This window comes from Alosa pseudoharengus, unplaced genomic scaffold (assembly GCF_046254945.1).
Source record: "Alosa pseudoharengus isolate Yale_2024_CS ecotype anadromous, Long Island Sound unplaced genomic scaffold, YU_APseudo_1.1 YU_APseudo_1.1_scf_6, whole genome shotgun sequence".
NCBI classification, from domain to species: domain Eukaryota; kingdom Metazoa; phylum Chordata; class Actinopteri; order Clupeiformes; family Clupeidae; genus Alosa; species Alosa pseudoharengus.
In genome coordinates, this window is record NW_027468848.1 from 16959157 (window position 1) to 16969234 (window position 10078).

At 44.7% G+C, this 10078-nt stretch overlaps 2 protein-coding genes across 2 annotated transcripts in view; both read right to left on the reverse strand.

The window, feature by feature from the left end:
• Positions 1-4747, reverse strand: part of pcsk5b (proprotein convertase subtilisin/kexin type 5b) — a 38375-nt gene extending 33628 nt beyond the window's left edge. Inside the window, exons 1-2 of the mRNA XM_076271305.1 lie at positions 4242-4747; positions 487-591 (exon numbers count right to left, since the gene is read on the reverse strand). Coding sequence (XP_076127420.1) covers positions 487-591; positions 4242-4421 — 285 coding nt within the window. The 5' untranslated portion in view covers positions 4422-4747. The remainder of the gene's footprint in view (positions 1-486; positions 592-4241) is intronic.
• A 3683-nt stretch (positions 4748-8430) lies between these two features.
• LOC143105667 (ubiquitin-associated protein 2-like) lies at positions 8431-10072 on the reverse strand. Its single transcript, XM_076269726.1, has 4 exons — positions 9941-10072; positions 9791-9834; positions 9104-9247; positions 8431-8926 (listed from the first exon to the last, which is right to left on the reverse strand). Exons 1-4 carry the CDS (start codon positions 10041-10043, stop codon positions 8837-8839), a joined length of 381 nt encoding a protein of 126 aa, XP_076125841.1. The 5' UTR covers positions 10044-10072; the 3' UTR covers positions 8431-8836.
• Positions 10073-10078: the final 6 nt, after the last annotated feature.

Genomic DNA, 10078 nt, shown 5'->3' on the forward strand with positions numbered 1-10078 from the left:
GCCTAGTCTACATGGATAAACAAAATGACAAATGGATGTGATATGGCATTTAAAACAAGTCCGAGAAGCTACAGTCATATTTTAATCAATTTAATTCTTCGGAACAGAAAAAATGCTACATTTAACTCCTTGCAAAACTATCCAGACCCACAGACCCATTGGCATTTTAAAGGATACGGTTATCTCATCTGGCACATAGAGTTTAAAGCTACTGCTCAGGAACATCAGCCTGCTCTGCCTACTTAGTATCTTTGATTGCACCTTATCCCTTGCTTTAGCACTTGCTTTAGCACACGTGCAACACTATGGATGCACTCCCGTTATCACAGTGAGATTCAATTCTCAAACTCGTGCCCATTGACTGAAACTGGACATATAAATCAGGACAAAGAGTTAAAGACAGGTCAGGTCATTTAGTGCAGCATCTTCATCTACATGGTCAGTGGTGCACAGTTACGCAAGTAAGCACCCATGTGTGTGCTTTACCTTTGGCTCCATTGAGATGAAGCTGTGCTGGCCAAGACTTGTGAGAGTGGACCTCTTTATCGTGCGGCTGTGGAAGAAGTGGTAGTAGTCCTTCAGGTCACCAATCTGTGGGAGTGACAAACACACTACATCAGTTCTGTACAAGTGTTCATAAAATATGCAAACATACAAACCTCATCAGTGGTGCATACACAGTCTAATATACAAACACACAAACCTCATCAGTGTTGCATACACAGCCTAATATACAAACACACAAACCTCATCAGTGGTGCATACACAGCCTAATATACAAACACACAAACCTCATCAGTGGTGCATACACAGTCTAATATTAGACTTTAGAACACACACACAAACACAGGCGACAGGCCCATTGTGGGATTATGGCCAGTTAGTCTGACATTAATTATACAGCAGCATTGCACTGGAAAAAGTGACACCAGATGTAATATCACTTTACACACACACACACACACACACGTTTTCAAGCCCACACAGGCGTGTAAAGAAATGTGAGGCTAGAAACGGTTCTGAGACGTGAAGTTCAAAGCTGTGCGGCGGGTGAGCCCTCTTTGATTCTGATGCTACTCCAACGTCTGATTGATGGAAAAAATGCTTCCACAGAGGAACAGCTAAAATGTCAAAAAACGCCCTTACAGGGATTTATAGGTGGAAAACCCTGCCTTTAAACACATTACAACACTGAATATTTGAATATACATCATTTATAAGCACTTTCACTTTGCTAATTATCAATCTGATGTCATAGTCAAGAGTAATAATACTGGGAGAGACAAGCCAGTTTGTTGTTCTTATTGCATATATAACTGACTGCATGTAAACTCAAAGCAAGGAACATGGAAAAAAAGTAATGTCTGCACACACACACACACAAAAGTCTGTTTGTAAATCAGTGGTAATGGAGCATGTGGTGTGTGGCTGGTGATCTAATTATCAGGGAAAAACAGTGTGTCCAAAAAAAAGACAAAGTATCCCACAGTATGCGCAGAATGATGCGATGCTGGAAGTGCTGCTTGTTGAGAGATGTCTGCGTCGGCTGAGAAATGTGTGGATGGAGAGCAGAGTGAGATCAACACTGTGACCACCCAGTCTGTCTATGGGGAACTAGGAGCAGTGCATGCAGCAGTGAGAGGCTGGGGGGACGGGACGTCTACAAGGCATGAATCGGATCAGTGGGTGTGTGGAAAAAGATGTGATAATGCAGATGATTAGCCTCAGGTAGATTTGGGTCCATTAAAGGAGAAGTTCGGTGTGAAATTGACCTTAGCTGTACTGAAAGATGTTGCCGAGTACTTACATGTGTCCAATAGGCACCTTCGCTCACCCCCTAGCATTCCGAATTACGCCGTTTTTAGCCAAGTAGCTGTGGGGGGCATAGCGTAGCCTATGCAGCTAAATCACTATTTTTACACAATTAAAAGGGTTCCAAGACCCTCAGAAGTCTACCAATGCAGTGTGGAGTTACTTGGAACCTTTTTAATGGTGTAAAAATAGCGATTTAGTTGCATAGGCTACGCTATGCCCCCACAGCTACTCGGCTAAAAACGGCGTAATTTGGAATGCTAGGGGGTGAGCGAAGGTGCCTATTGGACACATGTGAGTACTCGGCAACATCTTTCAGTACAGCTAAGGTCAATTTCACACCGAACTTCTCCTTTAAGTGTGTACACTACATGCAAGAGGACAAGGTGTCCACATGCAAAGAGGTTGTTGGCTTTTCCTCTGCTGAGGTACAAGGTGTGAGAAAGGGTGAGGAACAGTGTGCCTGGGTATGAACCAGGGAGGGCCAGTATGTATGTGGGTACGTGAGCACACTGAGACTTCCTCCAAGTTGGAACATGCCGAGACACACGCCTGTAGGGACAGATCACTGAAGCCTCTTCATAACACCCATCTGCTCTATACCATACACACAGACAACCATTTCCGCAGCCACTCACCCCCACATGTACACACACACACACACTCTCACACACACTCACACTAAGGAGCATACTCCTACACAACACAGCAATGCTGACATGCACATACACAAAGAGACAGTCAGCCGTTTACACCACACATTTATCCTAAAGCAACTAAGCCCAAAGTACAGGTATACTTTATCTGAGCTTCCTAGGCAGTAAACAAAACCCTTTGTCTGAAGAATGCCCTCGTTGCCCTTAGCTACATCCCCAAAAGGCACATTTAAAACACCCATTCACATGAATGAAACATTTCATCCAGGTAAGTGGTAAGCAAAAGTCAGAGGCACTGTAATGTAGACACCGACCTGGCACCTAACACAGATACAGACATTTACCTTTCCATACACTAATATACACACTTATGAAACATTACACAACAAACATTCATACAAACATACACTTAACCAAAATTACTTGTGTGCCATATTACATAAACTAATATAACTGACACACTCTTAACTCTGACAGACCCCCACACTCACATACACTTTAAAAAAAAACCTGTCATCCTTTCTTAACACCCAAATCCCTGACCCCTTAACTCTAACTTCTGCCCTCTATCCCTGCTATGGGTTGGTCTGTATAGCTCTTGGTGAGGTCTCACCAATCCATCAAGCAAAGAGATGACCACACACATAACAAATGTATGTCAAAACACTCTCATTCTTGCAGAGGCTGACTGATGTGAGAGTGTTTTCTTAAAAACATGAGTGCATGCTTCAACTAATGATTCCCACAGACAGTGGAGACCTATGATATTGTGAAACATTGGACTTCTACCTCTGAGGGACATACTCCCGCTTCCGGACGGACACACACACACACACACAGATGAATCACTGCTGATAGTGTTTACATTCTGAGCTTAAAGATTAATACACATTAACTATTTAAAACGTTTTTCAGATGTCCTATTAAATGCCACACATACACATAGCCTACGCCGTAGTCATTAAAGTCTGATAGCGGGGTTCGCCTCTAATGCCAAAACGAGGTTAGCGCAAAGCATTCTGGTAAAACAAGGATAAGAATGCCGGGCCACATCAACAACACAAATCCAATCGACCTGCCGCAAACCTTCCCCCGATCAGGCGTAACAATATGGGCCAGTTCGCATACATGCCTGTTACCATTCCTCCGGTCAAAGCCAGAAGTAATGTCTCGAGGAAACCAGACCAAACGTTGTTTACATTCCTGGACTTTGGTTGCTTGTACGCTGATGCTGTGCGCTAGACAAAGTTTTCTTTTCCACACACGCGAGAATAAATTGATAGATTTTGACCTAAAGGTAAAAGTATCAAGAGCGTGTTTTTTGGAACACGCTATCCCTACCTACATCACACATCTGTGGCAGCCTGCTCGCTTCCGCCTGGGGCTCCCATCCCCCGACTACCCTAGACTTCCAATGGGACACCTGTTGTTCCGCTCGCTTGAAGAGAAGTAGCTTCGACTTAAATACACCGGCCTTTGTTTCAGTGCTCATAATAACACAATATTGAGCCAGCCGGGACAGACGGCAATTGAAATACTTCTCATGGTCAGGGCGCATTGTTTGGCAGGAGAAACTTCTATCCCTGCGGGTGGAGCGGTTCTAGCACAGCTAATCTTGACGTTTGAACTTCAAAACCAGTGTAATTGACAAATTAACTTGTTAGAGAACGTCTCAGACACAAACACGCAGCGACGATGAATTGTCGGTTCTAAATACACATCGCTTGTGGGTAAAGCGCATTTGCTGACGGGTAACTCCATGAAGACACCTACCTGACCAAGATTTTTATAGCCGTATTTGCTCGCTATCCGTTCTGCGAAGTCGGGTCCCCCCTCTATCCGCACTGCCCAATGGTTGGTGTAAATCCGAGCTTTACAAGGGGGAGACGTACAGCCCAGCCACAGCGCGAGGACGCAGAGCCAGCAGCCTCTTGCGGCACCGTTCCAAACCATCTTCCCTTCTGTTCCTTCCCGCGCGCTTCTCTCGCCTCCCGTTAAGCTAACAACCAAACTTGGTCTCGTCTCGCGTAGGGATTCTCATAGAATCGTCCGTTTGACCTCCACATACGCTCCGGTGCGGGCACGAGATGCGAATACGATACGAGCCCTGAAACGCTGGAGCTGCGTGTTCAGCGCGCTGCTCATGGAGATCTGGAAGTTGGCGTTGCTCTTGCGGCCGTGCTCCGTCGCGCCGGAGGGGGGGAAGTGTGTTTGTACTGTTCGAGTTAACGTGTTTCTCGGGAACGGGGCTGCTGCTCCGACTCCCTTTGCTTTAAGTGGTGAAATGGCTACAGCGCCTCCCACAAATAAGCGGCTCCAGTCCGGAGAGCCTGGCAGCCAACCCAAGGGCGGCCCGCGACTCCGCTGGGTCTTAAAGACACACGCTAGTATCTCTACCACGAAGTTCAAAGAACAAACGGATCTTAGGCGATTAGGCTTTGATGCTTAAGGAAAACATAGCACAACACCGACCTTCTTTTTAGGCTCAGAAACGCCAACGTCAGACAAAAACTCCAGTGCTATTTTCTCGCAGATTATTGTATGATTGTATTGAAAGAGTCCCTTTAGAAACCAACACGCACAACCATGAGAATGTCCACTGGTTCAAAAATTAATTAATTTGTTTGTTGATAATTTTATGCATATCAGCATCCACCCTCACTCGGCATCACACACAGATAACAGATAGGCCTACATTTCACTTCATCTCACCTAAGCAGTCTTTAAAATAAGCCCACATGTCTGTCATCAGGTCTTCATGTTATCATGTCTTGCTATCTTTCCATTAAAGGACAGGGACATCGTTTTTATATTCTGTGTGCTTCAACAACTTTTTACTTACAATTCTTTTTTCTGCCGCAGTTTCACCAATGGCCTATGCGCACACCCGTACAATGTTAGGGACCAAATAAATCCAGTTTTGGACTAAAATATATCAACTTTTTATTTCTGCCAAATGGTATGTCTGTATCAAACAATTAAAGATTCCTTTCAACCTGTCTCTTCCCCTACAGTCCTACTCGTAGTATTTGCATCATTATGTGCTCTAGCGTTCCGCGTCAGTCTGATTCGCTGATTGGTTGATTGATCTTTGTTTTCGCAGTGGTTGCCCAGAGTAACCCTTAGCACGCGGGGCACCAAACACACTGCGCGCTCTGTTTGGTCTCCAACACAAGTGCGAATCAGCATAATTGCACTAATTGCAGCCAATTTCTTGGTGAATGGAGTCGCAGGGACAAGAATATCTCACGGTCCTTATGCACGAGATGAAAGGAACGAAAACACCCCGTGACCGCGGCTATTCAGCACGCGCGCTGGTTTGTCATTTAAAAGAGCGCAGAGATTTTAAGAATCCAGCTCACGGAACGCGCGGGCATCTCTTTCACTCGCTACTGGGGAGTGGGATTCCGGGAGACAAACCGTCGATCCATCTCACAGCCTAGTTCTTGTCGGACAGACACACGTATTTTTCGGAAGCGCCTAGAGGGGCGAGCACCCCCACCCCCTGCACATTCCTGCGCGCATTCCTTCTCGCTCTGAATGTATGGCGGTGGCCTGTGTGCTTTCTGTGTGAAACCCGCTGGGGTCTTCTCGGCACGGCCATTTAAGGTAAAACATTGAAAACGGTAACGGTTTTCATTTTAGATGCAGTAACACATTAGGGTTGTGGGAATCCATGCGTGATTTTTTTCTCTCAAATAGGACCAAGTTTAGTCGTCTGGCACGAGGGCCTGCTTGTTTGTAGTAAGTAGTAGCCTGTTTTGACCTCTGTGACCTGTTTAACAGCAACGTTGCTTATTGTCTACTACGGCTAGGCAATGTGAAATTGTAAGGAATTCCTATGGTGGGGATCTGTGCGAGGCGTTTGCCGAAATGAAAGGTTGCGCAAGGCTGATACATGCTTCATTCATTCCTCTCCCCGCCATAGTTCCATTCAACCGCCAACCAACATAATGAGGATCATAATTTATAAACTATAATGACTATCACTATAAACTACCATAATCATCTCCATGATAATAAAGGTAAAAATGACCACTGATAATTGAGGATATTCCAACTTAAACAATTAGCGTAAAAGGTGTTTGACAAGATAAGACCAAATAGGACATCCAAAAGCTTACGCGGAGAAACATGTGCATTGGCACACAACACATTGTATTGCGCAATGGGTCCAGGGATCTCCTGAATAGTTCCTCTGTAAAGTTTTCTAACGTTTTTGAACCTTATAACTTGATATTATTTTAGTTTTGGTAGGTAATGCTATTCGAGGAGAGAGGCCGTTTCTCCTCTAAGTGAAGAAAGGCAGCAGCATATTCTGATAACTTTGTAAAAGTGTAAAAGGTTAGTTGAGTTCTAATTGACGGGATTCGTGTGTGTGTGTGTGTGTGTAGTTAAATTAGTAGGCTAGGCTATTGCTCAGTATTAGTAATGCGTTCTTTTCCAAAAATATTTATTTATTTATCAAAATATAATAGAATTGGGGGGGGGGGGTCAAATACAATGTCTTTACAGAGCAGGATAGTGTTCTTGATTACGGTAAAAATCTCAACACGACGCTGTCTTTGTTGTAATCCATGCCAGGTCTGAATTTCTCCAACTGTCATTTACTGAAGTTAGTGATGCTGAGAGTGAAGAACGAGAAGGGTTGCATTTATGTGATGTATAGCATTTTACCTTTTACTTACTGTTTGTTGCCCAATACCACTTTGGGCAGCCGTGGCCTACTGTTTAGAGCTTTGGGCTTGTAACCGAAGGGTTGCCGGTTCGATCCCCGACCCAGTAGGAAAAATGTGGACGGGGAAGTGGTTGAGCACTGCTCTCCCACATCCACGGCTGAAGTGCCCTTGAGCAAGGCACCTAACCCCTCACTGCTCCCCAAGCGCCGCAGTAGCAGGCAGTTCACTGCTCCGGGTTCAGAACATCCATTTTAAAGTGCTTTTAAATCCCCAAAATAATATTCAGTGGTTTTAAAATGTTAGATTAAGGGTTCCTTGAACATTCATGAGTCTTTTTTCACAGGACAGCAAGAATCAAAGAATCAATCAAGGTTCTTCCAAGCTGTGAAGTGTCTAGTACTCAGGAAGCACCTGTTCTGAGGGCCCTGCCTATCGGGAAATACATCAGCTCTATCTTTGGAAGAGAACCTGCACTGAGCAACCTGTACTCTCCCAGCTGGAATACGCCTGTAGAGATGACACAACTGTTGCTTAGGAAACATGGTTGTGCCAAGGGATCAACTGCTCCAAAATACTGACTGTTCACTGCACTCCATTGAAAAGACCTTTACTGAGACACCTGTTGTGCATGAGAAACATAATGTGGAGGAACCTACTCTTCAGAGTTATAGTAGTAGACATCTGCTGCACCAGAAACATTAGGTACACAATAAAAAAGACTTGGTATGATGAACACTCGCTCAAGAAACATATCTTTGCAGATACATCTGTTCTCGGTCCACAGCAGTGGCATGTAAAGGGACCCATTTGAGCAGATGAGCCTGTTCCTTAAGGAAACATCTGCGCAGTGGATTTATCACCCACTCCACAACTAAAATAACGTGGACATTGTAAACCAATCCTTTAAATGGAATTGGTTGTCCTCTCCCAACACACAAACCCCAACAATTTTGGCTATACTCACAGAGGAAGAGAACAGAAAAAAAAGCTTCCAAGCACACCACTGAGCAGCCATATGGTGTGGAGACACAAGCACATACACAAATTCTAATTGTGACTATGCCACAGTGCATTAACAGGAGGACTAGTACTCAAGACTATTCAATCACCACAATGAATCTTGGACAAAGCATGGGAGTGGTAATGTTTACGAGGCTCTGGTTCGAGTTTATAGGTTTGAGCAAAAATGTCATGTCCCGCTCCTCTATTCGCTCTGTCTCTCACACAAAGACACACATATATACTTACAATACACACAAAATGATCACCACCACTAAACAAACTCCATTGCTTAGAATTTTTATTTCTATGGCAACAGGTTTTAAATATAAAATCTTTGGGTGGGGGCAGGATTAAAATGGTAAAGCGCCAATCAGATGAGTGCAGCACATCACACCCACGCAATCCCATCAGTAACCATATTCAAAGTCTTCCCAAGTCGTAGCCCCTTGGCCTGAGCCCCTCCCTCTGAGAGTTTCTCCCCAGCTGCTACATCTCCCTGCAGTATTCCAAAAGTCAACAAAAATAAAACAGCCACAACTTATCTTTACATTTACAGCATTTATAAATACATACAGAAATATCTTACATGGACAACCAATCAGGGGAGGAGAAACTGTCATGGGAGGACCAGAGGCTCTGTTCTATGAGGCGGCACAGTGCGTATTGAGTGTTTTGCGGGGGGCCGTGTTAGTTTGCCCAGTAAGCAGAGTTGCTGTAGCTGCTTTTGCCGCTCTTCTGCTGCAGGCCGCTGTTCTGGCTGCGTTGCCCGGGGACACCCTGCCAGAAACAAACAGTGCAAACAGTTCAACACACAGCACATTGTCAGTAGAAACAGAAGGGTGGCAAACATCATGACACCCTCCATCAAGTTGCAAATACACATACTTTCTCACAGAGACACTACACACAACCCATAGTTTCGTATCTGTAGGCCCTCACACACAGCAGTGTTACCTGCATCATCTGTGAATGTGGTTGTTGGTGAGCTGGCAGTATGTGCAGGAAGGGGGTGTGGCCATATGCTGTGGCTCCACCTAATGCTGATGGCAGGCTGAATGGAGGGGGTGTGGCTGTATGAAATCCTGCCTTCTCATATGACTGATAAATAAAACACACACACACACACACACACACAACAGGGTTACACACTTACATAAACACAAACATAAATGAAACATAGCTTTACATTTAAAGCTGCAGTTGGCAAGATTTTTTTGATCATATTCAATGAAACCGACACTGCTCCGACAGAACAACATAAATCAGCCGGTTTTAGAAAAAAAACCTGCACTTCTACCTCCACCTAGAGCCTGTTATTTGTTTTGCAAAAATCCACAGCTCCCGGTTCTTCTGGTCCAATCAGAGCAGGGCTGTGTGAGATCTGACTGTCAATCGCAGTCTGGTGTGCACTGACGAGCACAAACTCGATGAGATCGGGTGCTCGGTGGTAGTGGGGGAGGGGCATGAGAGTTGTAAATATTCAAAATTTTGGCTAAGTTCCCTCAATCTGTCAGACTTGCCAACTGCAGCTTTAAGTCACACTGACAGACATATTGAGACTGACAGACATATTGAGACTGAATTTGTACAATCAGCATTTAAAAGCAACAGCACATCAACAAGTAGGAGTACAAACCCCACCTGATTCTTAGTGTAGGCACTCATATCTGGGACTCCACTGTTTCCTATGAGAGAGAAGGAGAAGTACTGTGTGAGAGACAAGAACAACCAGGTGGGTTGTGTACCATGTATATAAAGTGAGCATGAATATGGTTGCACATGTTCAAGTACCTTTGCCAGTGCTGTTAGCCCCTTTGGGTTGTGTTTGGGCTGAGCCCCCATATCCTTTACTAAACTCTGCCCCTTGAGAAAGATCATCAAAGCCTAGACGCATGCACACACGCACACGCACACAAGCGTTAGGATTCA

Coding starts and splice junctions, on each gene's coding strand:
- LOC143105667 (XM_076269726.1), bottom strand. CDS start 10,043: ATGCGTCTAGGCTTTGATGATCTTTCTCAAGGGGCAGAGTTTAGTAAA. Junction 9,835..9,940: donor GGCTAACAGCACTGGCAAAG/GTACTTGAACAT, acceptor TCTCTCTCATAG/GAAACAGTGGAGTCCCAGAT. Junction 8,927..9,103: donor CACATTCACAGATGATGCAG/GTAACACTGCTG, acceptor TGTTTCTGGCAG/GGTGTCCCCGGGCAACGCAG.